This window comes from Larus michahellis, chromosome 1 (genome assembly GCF_964199755.1).
Source record: "Larus michahellis chromosome 1, bLarMic1.1, whole genome shotgun sequence".
Lineage (NCBI taxonomy): Eukaryota > Metazoa > Chordata > Aves > Charadriiformes > Laridae > Larus > Larus michahellis.
The window spans coordinates 75116611-75143833 of record NC_133896.1 but is presented as its reverse complement, the minus strand read 5'-3'; the positions used below and the strand labels follow the sequence as shown (position 1 = coordinate 75143833).

The 27223-nt window shown below is 42.4% G+C and overlaps 1 protein-coding gene across 6 annotated transcripts in view; it reads left to right on the top strand.

Annotated features, from left to right (window-relative positions):
* The window catches only part of ITPR2 (inositol 1,4,5-trisphosphate receptor type 2), a 277577-nt gene that overhangs the window by 19439 nt on the left and 230915 nt on the right, over positions 1-27223 (top strand). For all 6 annotated transcript variants that reach the window (XM_074587404.1, XM_074587414.1, XM_074587436.1 and 3 more), the window contains one exon: positions 19035-19105. In XM_074587404.1, the coding sequence (XP_074443505.1) occupies positions 19035-19105 (71 nt within the window). The remainder of the gene's footprint in view (positions 1-19034; positions 19106-27223) is intronic.

The window sequence follows — 27223 nt, the reverse complement described above, 5'->3', positions numbered from 1 at the left end:
AAAGGATTATTTCAAGGAATGACTCTGCTGAAAAAGAGGTCACTTTTTCTTTCCTCCCCATAACTTGCAAAACCTCCTGAATAAGATGCAAAACCTCCTGAATCATGCACTTGAAGAATGTATTGTTCCTGGAATGGACTTTGGAACAGCCAAAAGCTTTCTTTGGGGAGATAATTGGCTCTTGCAATCATCTTAAAATGTAGCATCCCCTCAAAGTGGCAAGATTAAGGTTTTCTGTTTGCATCAGGCAAGCTTGGAGTTTAGAAATGAGATAGAACATAGGAGTTTATATTAATTCAGAAATCGTATTGCGGCTTTGAAACTGCTGAATTTGGGGGGGCTGCAAGAGTGATAGCTGGTTTGAAAAAAGTATGATTTGGTGAAGTGTAAGCAGGATGTGGAAAATGGTGCAGGAAACGTGATGTTCGCAAGATAGAGAAGAGAGAGAGCCCCAGTACAACAGTATCTTGTAGGGGCATCAATGGAGTGTGTTGCTGAAGAGCTTAGTTTTTTTTTCTTCCAGAGAATTGATTGTTATGACTATCCATTGACGTAGTCATGACTCGCTGCACAAAATCGCCTGACGCTTGTGAAGTTGGGCACCAAAGGGCACTAGAAATACAGGAGACTTTGCTGAATGATTTTTGTAGATTTAGAGTCAAGTGTAAGCTGTCTATGGATCAAAAGAAAATTTTAGATTCAAAGTATTTCACTATGTCTTTGAGACTCTAGGCTTCCATAAAAGTTGCCCTATCTCAGTGTGCCCACAGTCTGATGGGTGTGGTAGAAAGGATCATTATGGACTCATACCTTCAACTGCCTTTGAGGGACTTAAAACAGGAGTGGATGAGAATATGAATTACTCTCCAGAAGTTATTTTGTTTTCAATATTAAGCAATTCTCTTTATTATAAAGAAATAGGGTGATGTGAACTGTGCAGAAGATTAAACACTAGACTGGAAAAGCTTGTTGAAGCCTGTTTGGTAACATGAACATCTCTTGGACACATTTTTACAGGAAAGCATATGGAGTCCAGGGATTGACTGGATGTGACTGAGACATAATGAATCAAGGAGAACTTAGTCTCAATTGCACTTTGTGCCTCCTTTATTTGTAGTTTGAGATACATGTGTTATAATAGTTTAGCTTGTAGTGACAAGTGCATGGACTAAAGAGACCAAGTTCATGTCCAGATTAAAGAATGAAGATTTCCAACAAGCTGGAATGAAAGAAAGCATTTTTTCAGTAGCTGCTTTTCATTTGTTATCTTGGTTTAGCAGAGGTCATACAAGAACTAGAGGCATTTTATCCCTTTAGCCCCCAAGGGCTGAAAATATCTCATGATCTCTTCTTTCCAATCAGTTCAGTCTTCTCAGGATACCGAAGATACTGTATTCCCAGACTTGCCAGATTGATGAAATGTCCTCAAGTATCTTCAAATACTGTCAGAGTGGTCTCTGTGCTTTGACTGTGGGTATCTGTGTTGGTGGATGATCTTACCTGTTGAAGGAGCTTTGGAATTTCTGTATTCTGGCTGGTTTTGCTCAATAACAGGATGTTTTTGTGTGGTGGCAGTTTGAGGGATCAGATCCAAATGCTTGTTTTCTAAGGACTGAGGAAAACGCATTATTTCTACTAAAAAACAGGCACAGTTTTTTTTCCCTGACTTTCACAGCCAGAAGGAATATGGATCTGTTTTGTAAGCTGGACCTTCTGAGTGAAATGAGGTAAGTTATTTAGCCTAGTTGTAGAGGAGAAGAGGGAGGATGGTTTTCCTATGCATTCAGTGAAGTATGTTGGTATCTCCCTCTGTGTGGTGTTTGGTCCTGGTCTCTGGGCTATGCAGCCTGAGGTGGTGCCCTGTTTCCAGTGTTTAATCTACTGTGCCAGTTGTGGAGGAACAAGAAGCTAATTTTTACCCCGTTACTGAGTTCCAGCATCCTGAAAGAGCAGTTTGTGCTGGAAGTGGCATGTTTCAGGGTATATTTTGCACCACTGACACCGCTTCTGCCAAAGCGCTTGCAGTTTGTGTGGTTGGTGGGAGGATGTTGAAGGGACAATTTGAGCCCAACCCAAACAGCAGATAACAAGTGATTATCTGTTATCACTGAACGGTGAATCTTATTATGCACGGTTTATGCTTCTAGGGTAGTTTGAAAAATTAAAGAGAGTCTGAGTCTCAAGATGGCAATGAGCTTTGGTTTCCCGTTAGTTTGCAGGAAGGAGGAGATACTCTGGTCTTTGCCCAGATTAGGGTTTTATCTCGGGAGGCTGATGACTCCTGCACTACCCAGTCCCTAGATTGAAGGTAGGATCTTTTGGGATAGACAGTGCATGTGAAGGGACTGATGGTTGCCTGGAAGATGCTGACAGTTCTTTTTAATGGTATAGATGTAAATGAGATCCTTTCTGTAAACGCTGAACTCTCCAAGGAGGGGCAATGGACAGGACTTCAAAACTGCCCCAGCTGGCTAGTGGCTCTTTGCCTTCTGGAAAGGATGGATTTTCTTTTTGGAGGCTAGTGTTCCCACATTAAACTGGCACCTGAGTGGCCAGATGAATTTCTGTGTGTCTGGGTTTCCGATCCATATTATCCCTAATGCAGAAGCAATTGCTTTCAAATGGGTCTTAGCCAGAGAGGATTGCTGGGGGGCGCTGGGAAGTCGTATTTTACTTCTGCCACCTTTGCTACCATGTGTAGAGAGGAGGGGAAGTGGGATATTTGTGCCGTCCCTTGCAGGTGGTGAATTGAGCGCTTGGTGGTCAGGTCTTTTCTGGGCACTGCGTTGCCAGAGTAAGTCAGCAGCGAATCTGATCCCAGTGCCAGCTGAAAGTCTGCTCAACAGCTATGACGAGATCTGTACAAAGTTAGTTGTCAGGAACTTGCGCTCAACTCTGCGTATAAGTGCTGTGTATCTTTTTTCTAATTTTGGAATGACAAGTTAGACACAAACTTTTCTTTTGTATAAACACAGAGCTTTATATACAAACAAATAGCTATTTTCAGTGCTCATTTCCTAGAAAAAAAATTAAACTTGAAAGCTAAAAATAAACAAAAAATATGTTCTAAAACCTCTTTAGATTGAGGATTAGAAAAAAGAAACAGCAAAGGCTCAAAATCACTTCCAGCTCGCATAATTGCTAACGCAAAGCTGCAGACCAACCAGATGAACTGCGCATTGTGAGGTTCAGTAACAATTTGTACTCCTTTTAAGTTGTCAGAATAGCAAGCAGCAGCACATGCAGTGGAAAAAAAAATCTTTGTCTCTGATTTCCATTTTTCTAAGAAAGGTTATCCATTTAGGTTTAACCAGTATCTGTTTATATCTTAATGGATCACAGGAGAACAGTTAACTGTAGGGCACTCTACTGAGGGAAGAATTTATAAGTGAGTAAACTGTGGTAGCAGAGATAATTGTACCTTTTGACTTGGTGAATAGTTTTTCAAACCACTGAGGCTGTGGATATACATTTACTTTGCAAGCTGTTTTTTATCAGTGGCTACACATCACTGTTCACCACCAAAGCAGTTTATGTGAGTGCTTCTTAGCTCTCTCTAAGCAATATGAGTTCATATACTTAAACAATTTAGTAGATGATTTGTGCTAATGGAGTTGACTGTTGCCTAGAAACAGTCAGGCTTTGAAAGGTTGTAACATGAAATGAATGAACTGGCCCAATGTTTACTTTTGCTCTTTCCTGCATTTGGGTCAGCTTAGTCCTTTTGTTGAATGTTGTGATCTGTGAGTTCTGTAACTCAAGTGTTAGGCATCACCTAACATGTTTTATTTCACGTTTTTTATTTCCATGTGTCAAATTCAATAGAGAGCTCCGCATCAGGGAGCTACTTGGGACAAGGCTGGCAGCTACGATTTCCAACCAGAGAAAAAGCTTGAGAACAGCATGTCTTTTAGCAGGAGGCCGGACCTTCTGCCACTCGGGCTGAGGCATCTCAATGTCCTCTTAAACGGAAGTGTTAATCAAAATATAGCAGACTAATTGTTTATGCGAGTAGATGAGATTATCCCAGACAATGTGGTGCTGTTTGACTTGGAGAAAGAACTGTGTAACCATACACAAAGCTGCACCGTGGAGATAGTTGATTGGCTTTTTGATTAGGTAATAAAATCTGGAAAGGTGATAAAAATGGAGCTGATTTTTGGGTGGGGTGCTGTAGTATCTTTTCAGATCAGCTTATAGCTGAGTCGTTATTATTTACTGTGCACAAAGGAATAGGGAATTGTAGCTAAGGCAGTGAGCAGGTTTTTAATCTTAATGTGCCAGGCGGTGGGTTCACTTCTTGTGATAACGGGTAGAGCAGTCCAAGAGGGTTGTGGGGTGATAAGGAAAAGGTTAGAATAGTTTTACTCTGCTGACTATCATTGCACAATATTAGATTGACTTCAGCGGGACTTCTTAAATGGGGGTTGTGTACAGCAATTAGTTTGTTTAACTTGAAACTAGATGCGAACTTTCGTATGCTTTTTTTGTGCCGAGGTTCCCATTGCAGGGAAACCGTCCAGTAGCAGGCAGGGCAGTCTTGCTGCTACAGAGTCACTATGGGAACCAGGGCGGTGTGGTTATGAACCCCAGGATCTCAGGCTCGCCTGTTAATTGCGTTAAGACTGTACACTGACACAAAGAGATGGAATACACAAAGTACCCTGAAAGGTGTAACGTGTTCTTCCTGGGAAGGGATGCTAAAATGTATCCCGCTTATTTATTTTTTTCCCTTAAGAAAAATAAAAAAGAGTAGCCTGAGAGAGCTGACATCTCTGAAGAGGGAAACTTTCTATTGCATGCCGCCATGGTCCCCACCACAATGGTTGAGCGTTGGTCGTGCAGGAGTAAGTAATGATGACTACTTACCCCATCACCCACCATGCTCTCACCTTGCTCCAGTTCCTTGTGGTAGCTGCATGGTGGTCTTCAAGTGAGGTCCTTTCTTTTCTCCTGTCACCCCCCATATTGTTTCCCCCCCCGCCCCCCGCTGTATTCCGCCCTCTCCTGCCCCCTCGTGCTTCTCCTCTTCCTGAGGCCTTGGAGCTCAGTCAGTATGCTGTCCCACCGTCTGCCTTTCTCACATGTTGGATTTTGCCCCTTCCTCACCCGCCTGTTGGTTGAGGTGTCGCGCATACCCATGGTTGTTGAAAACTGCTTGCTGTAGTGGGGCAAGCGAAAAAAGTCCTGGCCGTTCCTTGCAAGTTGTAGTCATGTCTCTGCTCTGGGTGCAGAAGAGCTGACCCTGAGGTTCTCCTGCCAGCCAGTGTTCAGCAGCCGCTTGCCCAGCGTTGTGATGGGTCCCGGTGGCAAATGGAGAAGGGGAAATGTTTCCCCCCCCCCTCCGCCATGTATACAATGAAAGGAAGCACAGTAATAAACCGAGTGAGGTAAAGCTTTCCCGGCACATTACCTTGTAACGCTTCTTCATCCTGTTTCTCTGCTCTCAGTCCTGCTTGGGCTGGTGCTGGCTGTGGGGAGGCGCTGGGGAGGGTCACATCCAGCGCCCGGCCCACTGACAGCCGGCTTCTGCCCCTGCTAGTGCCCTGGAGCCCGGCTTTCCTTGGGCAAAGCAGCCGGGGAGCCCTCCCTTGCTACGGGCAAGGGGCTGCTGAGGCGATGCCGTAGGCTGCGGTGGCTGCGGTTGGGGTGAAGCATGGCGGAGGGGCTTCGCTTTCTCAGCTGGCGGAGAGGGGGGCTGCGCGAAAGCCTGGTTTTGTCCTGTCCGGGGGAGGAAGGCACCTTTCCCTTTGGTTTGGGCAAAGGAAGGGAAGGTCTCATATACCTTTAGCACGCTGGACTCAGTGTAGGGCAGCGATGTTTCATTGCTGACATGGGAAAAGGAATAATAAAGTATCCAGAAGTTAAGTAAAAGACAAGAGGGTGGGAGGGTGGAGAGAGGAAATACTTGGAGATCGCTGCAGTGCTTCCTGTTTGCTTCTGAAAATTATGAGTCAGATCCCCCACAAACAGGGGTTTGAAAAATTGTGAGATTTAAAAAAAAAAAAAAAAAAAAAAAAAAAGCATGGATTCTTTCTCTTGGTCCTCTGGTTTTTGAGCTTTCAGAGCTGGAGGGCATTATTCACATTTATCTGGGCAGTGGTGACAGCAAGAAACTCACACTCTTTTCCTGTTCAATGAACGTAGAGTTGTTTTTTTTTTATAAATATATATTCATACAGCATCAGGAAGTAGGCCAATAAAGAAGATATCGCGAGATTTGGAATAAAAAGTGTGATACCATTGCAGTTGTTCTAGAGTTGATTGCTTTGGCTTGAAAAGCTTTTGCAACACGAGTTAGTTGTAACCCTCAAGTCTATTGGCCTTTGCTTTATGAGAGACGTGCTCTGTCACAGGAGGGAGAAGGTGCGTTGTGTGCGTCTGGGTCATGTTTGAAAGTAACAGTGCTTTCCACCCACTGATCGGCAGGAGGAACCATGTTCCTTTTCCTCAGGTAAAGCATAGCTTACATCTTTAAAACCTGTGGATTTTATGGGATTGTAACATGAGCGTTATTAAGTGTGTGTACAGCAGTACTGCACTTAAAAGGAAAAATTAAGTGGATGCCATTCTTCCACTTATCGTATCACTGAAGTGCAGGCTTTTCTAGAAGACGTGATTTCTTTGTTTCTCTGCCAGTTAATTCCCAGTACGTGTACGTAAGTGATAAAGGACTCTATCTCTCCAAATAGAAAGCAGTTATTTGCAGGCGTTTTTCCTCTGTTACGGTGTCGGGAGAAACTGTACGAGGACACCTGGAAAGCATTTCCTTCAGCTGAAAAGAATGCTGCAGAACAGGAGGGCCTTCACGTAAAAGGCCAAACTCATTTCTTTGTAACAGAGCTTGTTGTTAAGACACACCTTAGTGGGTGATATAACATTTGGACAACTGACAGCACAGCCTGACAGTCAGCCCTCTCTGGTGTTCAGCAGCGTTGTTGCTCTAGTACTTACGTCGTGATTTAAAAACCCCCTCATCCCAGTTCAGCATAATGTTGTCAGTACCGAGAGTGCAAGTGGAAGCGCTCGGTCAAGGATGAGACCATTTTCAAAAGACTTTCTGCTATGTCTGCATTAATGAATAAACACATGCTCACATTGCTGTGGGGTGTGGGGAGGCGATGATCTGTACCAGCAAACTGCTAAGAGTGTCCCTAGACCGTGTGGTGCAGTGACAGGGCTGGAGGTTTCCTGGAAGCTCCTAAGAGTGTTTCCTGGTGTGATTTTGGCACTAATGCAATCCCCAGACCCTGTGCAGGGATGGAGCTGGAAGGTTCCTGGAAGCTCCTCCTGGAGAACCCAGCCACCTTGGCCTGAACGCTGAGGTTTGCTGAGGCAGACGTGGGGTTTTCCATGCTACCTGGCCTCAGAGCCTGGGAGCGTTCTTGGGTGCGTTACATTTGCTGGTTGTGAGTATGGCCTCGCTGCGTTAAAACCAGCGGGGATGCCAACCTGCATTGTGGTCAATTTGAGAAAGGTCTGAAGCAGTTTTGAGGTTCGAACCTGCTTATTACAGCACTTTCCCATTTTAAAATGCTAGTTAACGAAAGATTCACACAAGTAGCACGGCGATGCATTGGCTCTTTTTCCACCTTTACCGTCGTGACTGTCGACCTGCACAGAAGCTGCTATTTTTGCCATCTTGCTTATGGCTGCTGTTTCTTGGCTCTCCTGCTTCCCAATTCATTCCCCCGTGGAAGGAGTGTTCCCAAGCATTTCCTCTTCAGGTTGCTTCTTGGCGCTGGTATGCGTAACTCTCTTAAGCGAGCGTGTACAGGTTGGGTGTAGGTGTGGCAAAAGGCTCCGAGAGCTGCTCCCAGCTACTGGGAAAGCAGCTCTGAGACAATCTGGAACAGCTCCCAAAATGATCTGTCCCAGTAGGAAACGGGCTCTGCTTAGTTTAAAAACAAGTAAATAGTGTCACTGTATTTTTTCAGCTGTTTTTTTTTTTTTTGGTTGTTGGGGTGGCATTTTCTAACTTGCTGCAGAAGAAACAGAAGAGCAAAGAGAATATACAAAAATACCTGGCCTAGCTGCAAAAATTTGTAAACATTTATCACTGCAAAATGAAAATAAAAAAAAAATAAAATCTTTTGTTGAGAGAATTGGAACATGTGTTGATGTGAAGTGCTCTCTTATCCTTTAATAACTGTGCATAATCCTCATTACCACCAATGAGAGCTGGACGTGTATCAAAGGCTGAGCAGACCTCGTTCAGTGAATTCCGGCAAACCAAGTCATTGTCCCTGGAGGCAGAAGTAAACACTGAGACCAGCAGCAGGATTTTGGGAGCTGAAGTACACGTAGGTTATGAGCTTGATGGTGGTTATGCTGTTAAACTGGGAGCTGCCTCCTTTCATCTGAAAGCAAAACCAAGCAGTGCCATACTTCCAGAGCGCTGCATTGGCAAGGAGGTGGCTGGAGGAGGTTCGTGTTCCTGGTGTAAAGCCGGGGTTTGTCCCCAGTGCCAGGCACAGCATGCCACGAAGAAGGGGGTCATGGCTGGTGGGGGCCCACGTCCTGCTGTGTGGTTGTGGTGGCACAATAGGGCTAGTCATCACTGAAGACAGCCTCTGGGGCAGCTAAAGGAAGGTACACTAAAGACAGAATATAACGAGCAGTGGGTCAGATGCTTAGTTGCTGTTGCAAAGCGCTTTTTGACTAACTTCAGTGGAATTACACATGTTCACGCTAGCTCAGGGCTTGTCACCATTCGAAGGCCTCTGAAAGGAGGCGGGTCCTTTCTTCATTTGGTGTGCTGACATAGAACAAAGTTTGTAATACAGAGTATTTTGCTATCTGTATTATGTAAAGGAGGGCAATTCTGTTAACTGTAGCAAAAAGTTAGGCCCATAAGATTTGCCGTTGCTGTGTGAAATAAATACTGCAAAATGTGTAAAATGTCAGGACTTTGATTAAGAAATGTTTTCCATGTACATTTTTACGTAACATGACATCAGTTGGTCTGCCAGATTATTACTGTTTATGTTAAAAAATGGAGAAAGAACTTGATTTGATTTCCAGGATCTAGATTCCAAGTTGTGTTTGCAGGGTTGATAATTTGTGTGTATGTATGTGTGTATGTGTAAATTTGTGTATGTGTTTGTATATATATATGTTATTGTCCCAGAAATCGTTGGGGTTCATTAGACACCTTACAGTAGCATTTGAGGCTGGTTTGTCTACTTAAACAACAGTATTTTACATTATGCTATTTTAGCCAAATGTAAATTTGCTAATTCTTTCCTTTTGCTTATGCCTTCCTTTATACAATTAGTGTTGCTGTTTTGATGCATAGGTGTGAATGCATTCATTACCGTTTTCGGTGATGAAGTCACTTTTTTGATCACCGGACAGATATTGGTATTTCTCAACAGTATTTTTCTGGGTAAACCTTTCTCTTTGTTTTCATTCAGTGGTGTTAACAGTGGCAAATTCAGCCTTTCTGATTCCTTTCGTTAGCATACAGTTCTTCAAAACAATCCTTTCATTTGGATGTTCACAAATATTTCCTACGGAGCTACAGACAAAGCTGGGCAAAACACACAAATTCTTCTGGTGCAAGCTGAATGTAGAGCTTCTTTTGATTGTGATTGTTTTCTCTCTACTGCTGGCTTTGCTTTGCTGTCTCTAGCTGAATAGGTAACCCTGCAATGAGTTCTATGTGTCTACTTCATTTTGAGACCAGTGATGCTATTAATAGGACCTCTTTTCTGAAGTCACTACGTACCAGTCTGATAGAGACTGCTTAGTGAACTACGTGTCTTAAAATTCATGTAAAGATGCAGGCTTGCATAGTCCTGAAAATCCCTTTAGTTAGCGGTGGTCACAGTGTCAGTGTTTCTAATGTAAGTTATGTCAATATACCTAGTAATTCTACTTCATCCATTCTTTTTTACACTGGGAGAGATGAGTGGCAGACCTGTAATGGGTAGTTGTAAGGTGTAAGCAAGCAGAGTTAAAGTTAAGTGTTTAATCTTGATTTTCTGATTTACTTCTAAGTAAGCATCGTGTTTATGTTGCGACAAATCCTAGAATTCTTACAGTATTTGCATTCAAAATGTAGCTCTGTGGAGTAAGGACTAAGTAGAAGAGCTGCAGAAGCTAGATTGTACTTAAAAACTTTGATGAAGGACGTCTCAGATGCTCCTAAGATAAACAAAGGGAATATTTGGAGAATATCATGGACATCTGTGGTATGTGGCCTCTGCCCTGAAGAACATGAATATAAAGCCTCAGTTGAGTGCTGTATGTGGGATAATACTTCAAATAGACTGATGAGAATACTTCAAACAGCTGATGAGCAGGTGATGATATTTTTGGATTTTATTGTATGATAATATGCTCAAAGAACTGCAATGTTTTAATACATATGTCCACTTCGACAACATCCCACTTTTTAAAGTCTTTTCTTGAAATAATCAAATTCCCAGCTTTAACAAAATTGTAATGATTAATCTAGCTTTCTTTATCTTTTTAATTTTGTGTGCAATTAACTAAAACAGTCCTTCGCAACTATCCTCTTGAGCAATAGTTGAGCGACCTTAATTGAAACTGAAGGAAGGCTTTTCTCTTTTGTTCCACCATACCTCAGTGGCTGGAATCTTTTGAGACAAACTACATCAGCATAAAAATCCTCACCCTTGAATATATGCTGTGGGTCACTCCGGCTATCTTTAAAAAAAGAAAAAAAGACTTTGCGGACTTCAAGAGATATGTATTCTTTGTACCCTGTGTGTAGACACATTAACATAATATTTTTCTTTGGTTGCTGGCAACCTGTCAGTGAGTGTGCGCTTCCTGGAGTGCAGCGTTTGCAGTCTTGTTTTGCTCAGGGGTGCACAGGAGGAAGGTGGATGGGGGCAGGAGGAATATTTCAACCAGGTCCACCTTGGGTTTCTCATCTGTGTCTCAGCCAGGCACAAGAAAAATTGCCAGGCGTTGAAGTTGAACTAGGAGCAAAGCCTTCCAGAACGCTAGTACCTCTGTCCTGAGATGTCTGAGAGTCTCACTTAACGTGTTTTTCCAAAGCAGAGTCATCTCAAAAGTTACACAGGTAGCAAATAGGCGAGGGAGAAGGGAAGGCCATGTCCAGAGGATGTTTCATCCTCCTATTTTACACATCTGCCCTAGAGTAGGTTGTTACTGCCGTCTGGCAGTGCCTGTCTCTCAGTTTTGAGTGAAAAAGGGTCTCAGATGATGGATTTGAGCTAGACACTTTAGGTTTACTTGGCTGAACTGCGGCCGCCAGAACGCCACATTCCACCCCACCTCCAGGCGAGATTGATTTGGCAGCGGTGAGCTCGCTGGTGGTGGTGGGCTCTCTGCGTTTGAAGGGTCTCCCCTGTAGCCGGGCACTGGGTGTTGCCACCGCTTCGTATTTAAACGGCACTTCACCCCCAAGTATGTTTCAGGTCACTGGGGTGAAACCTTGGCCTCAGAGACAGCAGTGGAAATTTTGCCAGTAAGTTCAAAGAGAGTCCCAAAAGAGAAAATGATAGTAATAGAAAAATTGTCCCATCTCCCAGGTGATGTATATTGTTAGTGGGTCTATGTTCTGCAAGCCACTACTGCTTTCAGAATGCTTTCCTAATACTCATTTTATCCTTTCCATTTCATAGCTCTAAAAGAATGTCTCAATACAAATTTTATCCAAAACAGTACGTTTTCCTGTGCAAGATTTTCTTCTATCAAATGCCTTTAGGCTATCACAGCATCCTTGTATGATGGAGTTTTACTTTTCGTATTTAAAAAAAAAAAAAAGGAAGAAATTAGGCATCTCCTCGGTTTTATGGGAATGCAATTTGTTTTTCAAAGGTACTGAGACAGACTGAAGCCAAAACAAGCCTGGGAGCAGAGCACCAGCATTTTGGAGAAGTGTAGCAGGAGTTTGTGTGACTGGGGAATGAGCTGGGTGGGGTGGGCTGGCACACTGCCTGCCATTGCCGATTCCCAAGTCCCCTTTTGACAGCAAAAAATAGGTGCGCTTGGTGCGAAAAGTGACTTAGTGCATGTTGCATGAACGTGAGGATCTTGAAATGCTGTGTGAATGTTTATTTACTTGGCAAAAATTAATATGCACAAGCTAAGTTCAGTACCATTTTCCCTGTGCATAAATGACTTGCCTATTTTATAGGCCAAGAAAATGTCAAAATTGAGACTAAAATCTAAGAATCATGTTTTCTCCCCTCCACTGTAATCTCCAAATAACACTTTGTTCTATTGTCGTCATTTATTTTACCTCCATTCTTATAATTTATTTTAATTTGCACAATGTTTTAAATGTAACTGTAACTCTAAAATGGATAAACAAATTGTACTTGAACAGGTTGCTGAAGCTTTTACGAGCTAAAAGCATGAGGGATGTAATACAATACAAAAGAACAACAAAGTGACATTCAGGATTTATAGCTGGATTGCTTAATTGAACAGGCAAAACTTCTGCTTTTTCTCCCCCCTCTCTGACATGCAAGCCTGCAGGTATGGTTACAGGAATATATGAATGCACTATCAGATAACGAAAAAAACTTTAGGGCTGATTATTAGTGCAGCTCTGGAGCTGCCTGCTTGCCTGCTGTTTTTCATTTCCCAGTATATGCTTGGTATCTTGCTTTCTGCCCTTCTGTCTCCTTGGCATTTGATGATACGACTCAAAGTGACCTACGCAAGCAGTTTTCAGCATGGTGAGAATGGCAGAGTGTTCCTGGTCTTGTGGTTGAGATAAAATGCACTCACATTCTTCTTTTACGCTGAGGATGGTTTATGGTGAAATTTAAGGAGTTTGGAATATTTTAGATGCACAGAAGTTGTTTTGTTTTTTTTTTTTTTTTTTTCCCAAACTAGGGGAATTAATTTAATAGCTTCTTTCAACCTGTGTTAAGCTTTGTGTTTGTAGCAATTAAAATTTGTTCAGAAAGGGAAGGATAAAATCGCTAAAGTTTGAGGCAGGCAGCAGTCAGACTTTGTAGTCTCCCGCTGTGCTGCTGCGTGAGGCTTGTGCGTGCATGTGCTTTGGCAAGTAGTGCAGTTCTTCTTTAAATATTGTGTACTGCAATCCTCCCATTTATCAAAAAGGGATTTTTAACAAAGAGTCTTCCTAAATGGCACAGAGGCTTAATCGCCCTGCTGCTTACGTGCAAGGAAGATCCTTTTTGTTTTCTGTGCAAGCTGGGGTTAATGTAGGAGACCCTGAAAGATTGCAGATGTGAAAAGATGATGATGAAAAATTAGGCTTTGGAAAGGAAGGAGACAGGAAAAAGGACAAATTTCATACACTGGAGCTAAATCATAGAGCTGTAAATCATTTGAATCAGGACCGGTAGTCAAAAAGGAGTATGAACTCACATTTTGGGAAGGGTGAGGTAAGATGACTGCGGATATTTGGCAGGAGACCACTTGAAGCAAGCAAGAAGTGGGTTGACCTAGATGCCTGATAAGAGGCTCAATGAAATGAAAAGTGGGTGGACTTGGAGAAGAACTGGGTGGACCTGATTGTTTTGGCACTTAGGTATTTGGTATTTTATTTCCAGGGCAGCAAAATTTTAGTAACCTATTGTTTGTTACTGGTTGGCTTCTTAGTGGTATGACTAGCTTCTCTCTTCCCGGTTGGGTACTCTGTGCTGGGATGTGTGGAATGCGGTCGAGGCTTTGTGTGTGGGAGCTGCAGTTAGGAGGGGAAGAAGTGTGTTGGGTGGAAGGTGCTCTGATGACTGTTTCTGGTAAGGAGGTTGTGTATTTAAAGGGACGTCTGAGGAGCTCAGGAAGGGAGGCTTTGAGGGCTGGTACTTTGTTCTCGGCACTACAACTGGATTTTCCATGAGGTTACGTGTCTTTGGGAGGTAACCTCAGCATGATTTGTGAACTGATGTTGAGCAAAAATATTGCTTCACTCCACTGGCAATTAAAATGCCCGGCTCCTCTTGCTGATGTGTGTTGTCAACATTGCCCCCCTCTTCCTGCTGCTGTCAGCCCTTATGCTGCTCAGAAAGTCAGTGAAATGATGATACCATGAAAAGAATAAAAGCTGAGCAACTGAGAGAGGCAATGTCTTCAATCCAAGACACTCCGGCTTCGCTAGAGTAAAATACTATAAATACTGCAAAATACATGCGTGTGTAAAGAGCACCAAGCTGAGTTCTGCACATCCCTATGTATTATAATAGTTAGACATTAGTAGCTGGGCCTTGTATTTTTTAAGAAGTTACGCACACATATGCGTGTATGTGCAGATATATGTATGTGAGACTGTGTGCTGGTGTGTTTTGTCTTGTGTGTGTGGTTTTGGTATTATTTTGCTTAATAATATTGGCTATGAAAAGTGGAAGTCTGTTGGTAAGAAGAGACAAAATAACATTTCAGGATTATATTTTTTTAAGCTGAAGGCACAAAGCTAGGATAAATTAATATTATGTGACTGCGTTCTTGGACAATCTAAAAAGCACCTTATGTTCTGAAAGAGTCCTAAAGTTAATGAAATCCATCATCATTCCTTGTCTATTTTTTCTCACATTGTGTTTTGTTCTTCTGAAATGTGACTGTATCTCAGTAGTAATTTTAAAATAACTCCTCGTGGTGAAGAGTTTTTCTAGTATTATTGCTATACAACTATTCCTTGAGCCTCGCTCTACATCTGCAAGTTCCTAGAAACCTTGGTGTATTTCCCTTTAGCCTGTGTTAGGTAATCAGAGGAGCCTGTAGGACATGAAGAATCATCCAACATATATGATTCATATCTGTAAACCCAGGTATCATTAGACTTCTCTGCCAACATACCTGCCTTATCTGTTATACTACTACCGCTTAGTCCGGCTCCTCCCATCCATCCGTCCGTCCATCCATCCATCCTTCCTCTTGTTTCCCCAAACACACAGTGAGGCCCCACTGGTTCTTTGCATGCTCATTCTGTTTTTTCTTTCAGTGAAAGCCGCTACAAAGGCTGCTGCTCTACCCGGTAGAAAGATTTAGCGGGAATTACTGCAAGCGATTGTTTCCCTGCTTCTGCCCAGTGCCCAGGTAGCGGAGCAATACTGGAAGCTGTATGAGAAGTTTGAAGTTTATATTAGGCAAGTTCTGAATACAAATTATTAATAGCACTGGGAGAAGTTAGTCTGGTCCTTTTGTTGCTGAAACAACAAAAATAAGAGGCACTATACTCGAAACTGCTCATAAGTATATTTACACATGTGCTACCTTATATATGGGATTAATTGCTGCAAGATATTACTAAATCGCATGCTTCTGCACATGTTTGGCTTTGCATGTGGTGCAAGGAGAAAGGACAGACTTAACCCCACCAAGTGATGTGGAGAAATGAAGGGAGAGGAAGATAGGCGTAGGGCTCTGTACGAGTTCGTGCTCTGACTGCTTGACATGGTATGGTGCGCTATCCTGGCTAATGCTAGCAAGAGAGTTGAAAACGGCCTTTACTTTTTTTCTCTGCCTCTGCTGAGAAGCACCCCTTAACTCCTAGGCAGTGCTTTAGATAGTTTCAGTTCTCGTTTAATGTGGTTTTGTACACCGTAGTGTGAGGTCTTAATGGCTTAAATACCTGCTAGTCTGTGAAGTTGGCTGCATGTGGCGGCCTGGTGGGGAACTGCCCTTGCTTTCCCTCCAGCAAATGTAAAACACTTCCACTGGCTGCAGTGGGAGAATGGTTGGGCATCGAAAACAAGCAATCCCATAAATGTTGTTACTTTCAGACCCTAATTCTGCAATTACCGAATACAAAGGGCTACGTGTGAAGTTCAGGGCTGTAATTATTATTTTGACTTTTCTGATGATTTATCTTAGGCACCAGTGAACTACTGTACAATGTAATTCCTACAGCGGTGCAACAATTAGTTGGAGGCATTGTGCATAAACCAGGTATTTATTGTGTTCAGGGAAGAACTTGCACAAATAAAAATCGTATCATACACGTGCAGAGAACTCCTTTGTCATTTATATGCCGCCAACATACGAAAAACTGAAACGCAGTCATGTTGTATCTGCCAGGTACTGAATGACAATGGAGGGCACAAAGCCGTATTGTCTGTTTGCAGTCCAGCTGAAGAATTAGACCCTTTGAAGTTTGCCAAAACTTCTTTGATGTTAGAATGGCTTGAATATTGGCATAATAATTTAGATCGGTATTTAAATAGGTAGCAAATTTGATGGTATAATGGAGTAGATTCTGCCTTTATCAGAAAGGTCTGCTCTGGTGCACTTCGGCCTCCTATGCAAACCAGCAAGCGAGTGATCTTGATATGTACTGTGTTGTGGTCTGACGGAAGCTGCAGGTGCCCAGGACCTTTTGTAGACAAGCTTGTTGCTCGGTTTCACGCATCTCAAATGGATCGTTGGCGGGTTAAAAAGGTCAGGAGTTACAGGTTGTTTAGTGCGGCCACCTAGCAGGCTTTAGTAACAAACCCAACGGTTGCCTTTTGGCTCGGTATCAAAAGTGGGATTTGACTATTATGAATCGTACATCAGAGGAAGTAGTCTGCCTTTGAAGAGCCTCTTCTGTTCCAGTCTACAGGACGAGCTGAAGTCTGGCATCATGCGCAATGTGCAAATAGGCTCTCACTGCAGTACCGTAACAGGCAGCTCCCCAGAAAACAAGTAGCTACTAAACTCTTCGACGGACATACTGCTCCAATACAGGATGAATGACATTATATGGAAATTTGGGGGATTAAATTATTGGAAACCTGCTATATTGACAAAGCAATACTTTTTTCAGGTTTTTGTCCCATGTTGTAAGATACTTTGTAAGAAAAAGAGGCATCAGAAGCTGAGGCACAGGAGATGATGTTTCTGGTCTGTCATGCCACTGTCCTGTCACATGTCAATTAATCTTTCCATGCTCTCATTTTGTGCCTAGAGGATGGTAGTAGCAGTTTCTTTCTCTTTTGTCTTGTCTGATGTCTTTGTTTTCTAATGACTGTAGAACTCATTTATGGTCCATATCTTTGTGCCTGTAGAGAATGCTTAAATGAAAGTGATTTATATTAATTGTTTAAATACATTAAACAATTCTGAGCCTTGGAAGTCTAACATGTTTGAACACTGCAGCTAACGACTCAGGCGGTGTGCAGGATCTTGTTTGTTTTTTCTAAGCACCAGCAGCTTCCATTTTCTATATGGCTTTTGTTACGGTGATGTGGCACCATGATGAAAGTTCTGCATTTCATCCACAGTTATAGTTGTCATGAGGGTGCACAAGTTGTCACCAAGGAACACGAGATGTCTCTTGTGAATTATGCTCAACTTCCAACATACTGTCCTCCATCCTGGCAGTGCTTAAGGTCAAATCTTCTGGGTTCATTCAGAAAACCTTTGAGGGATTTTGTTGAGGGGGAAGTACTTATTGGCACTGAAATCCTCTGGCAAAGCTTCTGTTAAGGTAGTCCTTTCTAGCCCTGTTTCTTCTGTGACTCCAGGTTTTAGGTGCTGTTTATAGGAAGCTTTGGCCCATTAGATCATAGATAAACGGCATCTTGCAGTACTGACTTGTCCTAAGTCCTGCTTTCCAAGCCTGGCCTAACCTACACTGTGAAAAACAGAACTCCAGAGGGCCATGGCAAGTCCCCTGCCTGCTCCTGGAACTTTGCTTCCAAGTATATTATGAGATCCCAGCTGCTGACTTCCAAAATTCTTTATCGCTTTTCCTTCTGTTTCTGGGAGCTGCAACCAGAGTGAGCAGCTTGTCAGCAGTCAGCTTGCTTGAGGTAGAAAATTCACGGGCATGCTGGGGCATCGGCCTTACTGCCCTTGTGGCTAGGTGCAAAGCCACCAGCAACTTGAGTGAAAACTGAATGCGTCTGTTGGGTAGTTTGGCTGAACCCAAATTGTGCTTTTTCTGGCACAGAATACGCTGCTAAGGCTGTTGTTGTGAAGTGGCAGGGCAGTAGTGTGTCCTTAAACGTGATTTTCCTGAATAATTTTTTGAAACAGGCAGATTATTTACAGGATGCTTCCTGAAAGGAAGCTGAATTTATGTTTAGGAAGTTCTGTGATAAGATGAACAATTTATATTTTTGAATTTTATTGTTTATTTAACTTTTAAAATATTGTGAGAAATACATTTGATTTGTTACTTAGATTTTCTGCTGTGGATTGAATAAATGCTTATTAATTTTAGTGAAGGAAAATGTGGTCCTGTGAGTTTTGATTGGAACTGAATCTTAATTCCACATGCCTCTGCAGAGGAAAACGATTGGAAACGGTGAAGGGGAGTAGCAGAATTTTTAAAGACTAGAATCTAAAGTGCTTTATCAAATTCCAGATTCAAATTCTCGATAAAACAGTGTTATGAAACAGCAGGTCCCTGGAGAAACCCACCTGCATGTCCTGATTGTGTAAGCAGATCCATGTATGCTCTTGTATCCATGTGAAGGCTGCTTACTTGATGATACTGTGCATCCTCTTAAAAGTTCCTCACTGGGAATGCAGGACTCTGCAAGCACGAGACAGCTTGCAAGTGTAGGGCCAAGGTAACCCACAGTGTTTTAAACGTCCTTTCTCACAGCAGATAAACGTGTGCCTTCCCAATGTTTGTTTTTTTTTTTTTTTTTTTGAGGTCTTTTTCCAGGGCTAATTTAAGTGTCTCACAGTCCGTTGATTTGGGTGAATTCTGGATTATGCCCTAGGGTACTGGCTGTGAAAATCTGACAGCTGCAGAAAAACAAACTCTTTCTGATTCAGGGTTAGTGGACTGTAATGAAAGAAAACAAGAATTTGACATGTAACATCAATGTACATGCTGTAACAAAAGGGACTTTTAACAGGATTTAAATGAAGTGGGATCTAATTCACATAGGCCATAATTTAGTGCAAGAGAAGAAATCCTCTTACTTGAAGGAAAATGTAGAGCTTTCTTCTCTTGGTTATGCTTAGTAACTGAATAGTAGAGTTTCTAAGGTATTTTTTGAATTAAGTTGGAGAAATATGTAAGCGTCTATATCTACAATGTGACAGGTATGTCTCTGCATTTATATACGCTGACGCATGTCAAACGCATGTTTTAGTAAGTGTAATAACTTTTTTTTTTCTAGGTTAGTGGATGACCGATGTGTGGTTCAGCCAGAGGCAGGTGACCTTGCTAATCCTCCAAAGAAGTTCAGAGGTCAGTAACTGGCGATATTTTTTTTTTTTTTTCTTAAATGACTGATTGATGCATGTTCTAACTCCTTGGGCACTTTGCCTTACCAGACGTGTCACTTCTCAGATGCCTTCATGGTTTGTAAACACGTTGCCAAAGTTTCAAACTGGGATGTGAATGACAGATTTTTGAGAACAAAATACTGAATCAGCAAAGGTATGAGGGGTGGGTGGAAAATGTGGGGACAGGGACTGATTTTCTTGTAGTCCAAGAGCTGGTTGCTGTGTTCTGTACAACAAAGGCTTATCCCCTGCTGCGTGACCAACTCATTGCTCCAGTCCGCCTCTTACTGTAAATGGGAAACAAGCTTGTGAGGTTCGAAACTACTTGAGCTGCTGGTTTGTTCATTTATTTAAAAGTTAACACATTTTAAGGACTACCCCCAAATATTTTGTCAGCTGTTTGTTTTGCTTTTGCTTAAAACTATATCTGATTTTTCTCAACTTTCTTAAGACATGGCCTTGTAGATTTGGATAATTCTGCTGTTTTACTTATTGGAAAAAATAACAGTGCACTGACAACAGGCAGTTTCTACTTCTTGAATGCTAAAAAATACTACTGCGGTATCAGAAGTTCTGTGTGTTTATATGCAGGGAAGGAAATAAAGTCTTGTCCGTGCTTGATTTAAGCCATTGGCTCTCGCTGTGCCAAAGCAGAGCCTTACTAGCCTGTTCCAGACCTCTTTTGGCTTAAATGGGCTTGGATTCACACCTGTTACAAGATAAAGACAGTCATGGCTTGCCTGGTTTACAGCAAGGGAAACATGTTTCATGGCTGCTTTAATCTATCGCAGAGGGTTGCACTGACATTCACATTTAATACACAGCTTCCAGGTTGCACAAAATTTCAGGTGGGCATTCTTTGTACAGTATTTGTGTCACTTCACCATCCTGATATGTTCCCAAAGTAGAGCATATCCAGGTTTCTAGATGAGACAGGTGTCACTGGAAGAGATTTGCACGTGGTAGTATAATTGCAGAATATATCCAAATGCCTACAGTCAAGGAGCTGAACAGAGGTTAAAAAGGCAACCTTCATTTTTTTTCATTGTCTAACATTTGAGGGCTTGATTTTATAACTTCAGTACAGTAGAGCTCTTTTATCGCAGTTTTGTGGTGTTCTTTCGTATCTTGAAAAGCAAAGAAGGAAAAAGTTGATAGTGTTCTGTGTTGAGTTTTTTCAAAGAAAAAAAAGTGATTTCAACAGCATCAAGAAGGTCTGGGGACTTTGACTGAACTCTCATTTTCATTGAACTCTCAGCGCTAATACAGCGCTAATAATTCTCACACAGGAGAATGGCTGCAGAAAAGATAAAGCCGTCCTTTGGTTGTTTTTTCCTTCATCTTACAAGTAAAATTGTGACAAAGTGTGGGAATAGCAGAGGTTTGGCTGAGAACACAGCAGAAAGTTGCTGTCTGATTGGGATTTAGTGCCTGGTACCACAGAGGTGTCTGTATTATGAGAGCAACCCAAAGTACATCTTTGCCGTGCTTTGCTAAATTTCTTAGCTCTGCTCAAGAGCACTGAGGCAAAAGAGTTGCTAAATGCTGTTCTTATAACCAAGAAACGTAAGCAAAATGCAGATTTTTTCCCCCAAAGAATCTTCTGGGAGATAGCATTCAATTAAAACAGCAGAGTTAATGAAACAAACAAAAACTGCTCTAAGTAGGTTCTTGACATAAAAATAAGACTTAGGCAAGAATGATTAATTGACTGATTAGACATAAGCAACTAAAAATATCATCTAACAGCAGGAAGAGCAGGGCCTCTTTAGTAGTAGGAACTGCTGCCTGTATGGTTTATGATGTTTTTATCACTGATAGCTGAACTGGCGTTGATTTGAGGTTAGAGCACGACCTGAGACTCAAAGACATACGAGAAAGGCATGTTTCTAACAAGATGTTTAGATTCCAAGGACTGACACTGAAAATTAACATCAGAGGACTATGTTTGCTCTTTTTTGGTAATATTTTACCAACCCTTTTCCCAACAGGAAAAAAAAAAAGAAATGGATTGTGTTTTCTAACTACTTGTATCCCTCCTACAGAGTTCAGTCAGAGATCAAATTTAGATACTGAGCTGTTGGCCTGAACTGAAAACCTACGTAAAGAGGTGTCTCAAAATAGCAGTTTCGTTTTTGTTATGTGTTTACTTTCTTGTTTTTGAGTGGGTGGTAGCTATTCTGGTTGTTTCAGAACATCCTACAAAACGGAGTATTGTTAAGCTAAGGAAAGCTGTGGTTGCTTTCATTTTGTCTCCACAGTAGAGAAGCTGTGGTCCAGATTTCCCCTTCGGCCACACGGAAATGAACCTGGAGTGGCTCTGTGTTTGTCAATGTGCATATCCAGATTTGCATCAGTGCAAAAGAGGGCAGACTTTGGTCCCCAATGTGTTTCCTGAAGTCTCTTGAGAAAAAAAAAACAAAACCCACAAAACCAAAAAAAAGTGTTTATTATTTTGCAGTTGAATTTTAGGGGCTGATCAAGCCAGGTGCTTTTTGTCCTAATTCTAACTGAAGCTAGTGAGAGCTAAAGCACTTAAGTGTCATGATGGAAATGCTTACCCTCCTGCAGGGCCAGGTTCACAGACATTAGGAAGAACAGCGTGTGCCAGAAGTCCTGTACCTCTAACGTAAAGACACATCATGAGCAACAGAACTCTTAAGTCAGAGTTTAGACTGTGACCTTAAACACACTTCAGCTTGATGCTGTTATCTCCAGTGGGAAACACTTTCAGCTTACAAGGTGTAAAATAGCACAGATAAGACCTGCTTGTTGATCAAATTTAGCAACTCTCAAAAGGGAGCATGTCTTTCCTCTCTTTTAAATGTAAAGTGACCTAAGTTCTTACACCGATTTAAACTTTCCTACATTTTACGCGCTTTTTCTTGAGGCATCTACAATGAAAGTCATGTTTGAGTTCCTAGATACCCTCCTCTTGCCTTTCTCTCCATTTTTAGTCTTTTTTGACATTGTTCTTTCCTCTTCTCTCCCTTCTGTTACATTCCTCTGTGCTGTCTCCTTTTGTCCTCCTACTCTTTCTGCCTTTTTCCTTGTCTTCTCCTACATTGTTTTGGCTGGCCCTTGTGTTTTCTTCTTGTTTCTCTCAGTTCCATAATTGCTTTAGTTTTCTTCTCAGAATCCTGATCACTTTTTGTTGTCCTCCTTAGGACTCTTCATTGCCCCACTCCTTGCTCCCTCACATTCCTCCCCTTCCATTCTCACTTCAGCTCTTTTCCACCTTACTGTATTTTTTTCAAGACACATAGATTTGTACACACTGTGATTTAATAGCCGTATCCCTTCCACTTAAACCAGCAGGCTGACAAGTGGGTAAGTAAAGCCATGTGATAATTTTTCTAGTTCTGCAAATCATGGAAATCTTCTATGATGGGCAAAAGTTGATTTCTAACACTTTAAAAAAAAGGGGGGGGGGAGGGGCAGGGAGGGAAAACCTCTGACAAATATTGTCCTAAGCCATCTTTATCCAACATCAAGAAACATTTAAAAGGCACAATATGAGTTATTTTCCTTTTCAGACTTCCTGAGTGTAGTTGCTTTTTGCGCAGAGGATGTGCCGTGTGTGGTTGTTGCACCCACTGTTGCCTTCTGAAGACTGGCATTTGGTGCACCTTCCCAGGCTCAGGCAGGCGGTCAGTTCTGAGGGCATTCTCTGTGGATCATCTCCCACACTGTGGGGATTGCTGCTTTCCGTCTTTTGATTGTTCTGATTAATAAACGTCTCCCCCCCCCCCCAATAATTAATTGATATGTGCCTCGGCACTGATAATTTGTTGTATTTTCTCACTTTCTAATAAGCCAAGGTGTAGTGTAGGAGGTTAAGCCGGCGTGTGACCAGGGAGAGCTTCTCCTTTTTTTTTTTTTTTCCATTTTGTAAAGAAAACTTGAAGTGATTTTTATTGTTTTAAAAAATGTGTGTGGGGGCAGGGGTGGGCAATGTTTCTCATTTCCTCCATCTTCACTTCGTGCACAAGTAATTGAAATTTTGCCAGGAAGATTTTGTGGGCATGAGAAAATTCATGAAACTGCACAAGTTGAATGCATGAAAGTTTAGTAAGTGAAACCGGCTGATACTTTGAAGCTATTTGCTTTAAAGCTAATTGTTTACCTTTGATAGTGCCTACTTAATTAGTGTCCTCAGGAAGAGAAGCATTTATGTAAAAATCCGTAAAGTAATAAGTTAGGAAACCGGACTATCTGAGAATGTCTGGAGAAGTTTGAAGGTCTGTGGGTCATGAGTGGGTTGCTAGACTGACCTCCAGGAGGGCTGAGCTTTTGATCTAATGTGTGTGCGCTGGAAAGTTGCTTTATAATCTTATGCCTCAGTTTCTCTTCTTTCCTGTTTATTTAAACTATAGCTTCTTTAGGGCAGGCACTGCTTTTTTCGTTCCCCCATGTTTAGGTCCACAAAGCTTGAATTTATATAGTATCCTATTGCTATTCTAATGAAAGTAACTAGAAAAAAAAAAAAGAACAAAGAGAAAAAAATGAGAGGACCTATTTTTAATGTATCTGTAATGTTAATAAATAGGGAAAAGCTTGTCTGGCAATAAAGAATATGAATTTTTTTTAGTCTATAAATTGAGAAAAATACAATTGAAATAATACTGATTTTAAAAAAGTTCTTGGTAGTTCAACTTCTAAAGCACTAGACTGGAAGTCAGGAGAGCTGTGCTGTGCGGCATGGCTACAGATGGAGCTGTGTGGTGGCTGAGGTTATCCAGCGCCTGCTTGACATTTCCTTTTCTTTGAGAGCTATCATTAGGAAAAAAAATCCCCCACTTTTGGGAAGCAGACCCACACAGCAGTGCCTGCACATCCGTGTACATCTTAGGTTTCTCTACAGCGTGGTAGCGCTGTGCTTTGAGACTCTGCATGAGGATGGGAAGCAGTGTGTTTATTCAAGTAGCAGGATGTGTGGGGAGTAACTGAGAAATGAAGACTGGTCCTATAAAAAGAAGGTATTGTTACTTCACAGAAATAAGTGTTTCATGAAATCTTCTGAGAAGGCACGTTAATTATAGACTGTTGCAGGAAAATAATAGCAGACTTTTTGTTTCATGAGCCAAAATCCCAATACTCAAAGTAAAATCTCCTACAACATACAGTATGATTTAACAGTACGCAGCGTTTTGTAATTGTGGGGTTTTTTTGCCCCCTTCTTGGTGCCCAGGATATTGTAAAAGTTACCTGGGAGTTATGTACTCTGGGTTGTATGGTATAGTTCTCATTGTAAATGTTCCCCTTTGAAATGAAAGTAAACATCTTTGCAAGGTAGTTGGGTTCGCTTTGATAAAGATTTTTAACACTTTCTCCTAGGAACAGCAACTCAGGGCTGTGATTAGGGAGCAAATCGGTGAGGACTTTGGGTCAGTGCCAAGGAAACTTCTACCACCGGCGGCGTTTTTGTATGAATAAGCTTTGCTGCTAGGAATAGTAGAGGAAGGTCAACTGCTATGAAGGGAAGAGGCAATGCAAGGAAAAGCTTGGTGTAATGATGGCCAATATATGAGAGGCCACATGGCATGCTTGCAGGACTAAGAGTATTGCAGCTTAGTTCATGGCTTGAGAGCCAGCACTGTCGCAAACCACTGGCTTTAGGGGCGCAGGCAGGCAGAGGAACGTGTGGCACAGTCTTACTGAAGTGGTTTTGGCAGCTAACATCAGGTAGCTGTGCTTAGCTGGGCCTGATTGTAGTTGAGGGTGCTGCCTGTTCTGTTTTAAGCAATGGGAGTTCATTTTTACTTAGGGAAGGCAAGGCCAGTCTTCATGCTAGGTTTCCCTTCCCTCTCCTGTTGTGTTACAAGAGGTGTTCCTGCTGTAACATGGGTTCGGTAATTCCCCACAGACTGTGAAGAGATGGGTATGTTGGAGGATATGTGGAGAATATATCTCAGAGGAGTTGAATCTCCTCCTCTTCCTCCCCGTGGTGAAAGCGTAGTTCCATTGGATTGACAGTGTTGAAAATTAGAATAGGATCTGCCTTGGTGTCTAGCAGCTTCCTCAGACAGGTTGTGAGTTTGATACTTGAATTTCCACTCATAAGGAAACTTTTCTCATGACATGTGTGATAGACAGGGACTTTCCACATGTGCCGTCCTGGACTGGAGAGCTGCAACAAGTCCTAGGTAGTTAGCAACTGCAGATGTTAAACTTGCTCTGGGAATTAGATAGTGAGTAGGACAGCACCATAAAATAGAAACAGTCTGCTGCTGACCTGACTCAGTGGTTAAAACCCACAACGTGACTTCGGGATAGTCCCTGCTGACATTTTTGTGACAGTAATGGCTGAGTGACGAGATTGCACTGTATTTAAAAATGACATGCGAGGTTGGTAAATTCAACAGGGTCACCTGCACATTGATCCAGTGTGTAACTGGAATGTGTACTCAGTGTTGATATTGCAGTTGCTATTTCATATTGCAGCACCTTGGGTATCAGAGATAAGAGTGACTATACAGTGCTGTTGGAAAGGGACTCTCTTTGGAGAAGGCAGCAGGAGACCTGAGGGTAGAGAGAACTGTTTTCAAATTATTCTGTTCTATGATGTGTGTGCTGTTAACTGTGTTGAGTATGGTGGTAGATAAGTGCTTCATGTTGCTCACGTGGAGCTAGCATGTTTGTTCTCCTCTTTTTCTCTCTTTGCTCTGTTTTTGTGAGGAGCACTGTCTGTGCCACACTCCATGCAATGTGGCTTTCCAGTTGTGTTGCAGAATCTCTTCTTTGTGGGAAGTTGCCTGACGACCAGCAGAGAAGTGACATTGCTGATTCTGGCCAAACTGGGTTGTCAGCACCTGCAAGATATGCTTGTGGGATCAGAAGAGGAACTTTTTTATTTTTAATCCAGCTCTGGGCCAAAACCTCTTCTAAGTAGGACGCATTGCTGCTATTACCTGGCTCTAGCTTGTGCCGCAGTTAGGTGGCTGGGAATTGGGTAGTTGCTTCCCTCCTGTCTCTACCTTCCTGACACCCTGACATGGAACAGGGAGGAAATTCTTCAGAGGTAATTCTCCTCTGGGGGTGGATTATCCTCAGAGAGTGCTTGGCCATCTGTGACAATTAAATATGGGGGACAGACCTTCCTTTGACACCTATAAATTGCAACCCATGTTGGGGAAGAGTTTCACAGTATCACACGCATGCAGTGCTGTATGTTCTCACTAGTCTCACAGCAAAACTCTGATTGCTAATTAATACTTTCCCGTCCCTTCATCTTTCACACGTGGGGTGTGAAAGGACAATTACCAACATTTGCTAAGTAAAACATCTTTCAAGCCTAGCTTTTAGAGCAGCTGATGATTGGGAGCATGCAAGACTGCTCTTGCTCCCAACTAGGTATCGTTTGTCCCTCTAAAAGCAGTTGGATTTGGATGAATCGTGAGCCTCTATTTCCACTCTATAGGACTGTCACTGGCCCCAAAAAACCCAAAAAGTCTGGAGTCAGGCAATTTCACAAAATTTAGTTTATTGCCAATTTACATTAACTTTCAATTATTAATTTGGGTATTGGGAAATAAAGATGAACAATTGAACAAGCAGTTAGAGAAGCACCCCTTGGCTTCCCTCCGGACGTATCTCTCTCCCTTCCTGATCCCCAGCCCCCTCGCTGCATGTGGGGAAGGTGATGGGCAGGGGATGGGGGTCGGTACATTGCAACTCGCTTTCCTTTGCTGCTGCTCCTCTCATACGTGGTGGCTTCCCCGTCAGCTGCATTCCCTTCAGGATGTACCTCCTCCGCTGTCCTCGTTTGCCCAGCCACCCTGCTCGGGCAATTCCCCTTGGGTGGCCTTCCATCCCTCCTTATACATTTTTCGCCTTGTCCGTTGGGCAGTGCTGGTGTTCAGTTTGTGTCACTTTGTTGTTTTTACTGTTAGGTTTTTTTTAATCAATCTTAGGAAGGCGCCTGTTAGACCCAAACACCGCATTAACCTACTCCGTAGCTTGCAGCGGGATGCCCGTGCAATGCCTCGCGTCAGCAATGCCAGAGGGAGCAGGGCAGCGAGATGTATGGCGTACAGAAAGCAGGACTGTTTCTTCAAGGTTTCACGAGCCTTACAAATAG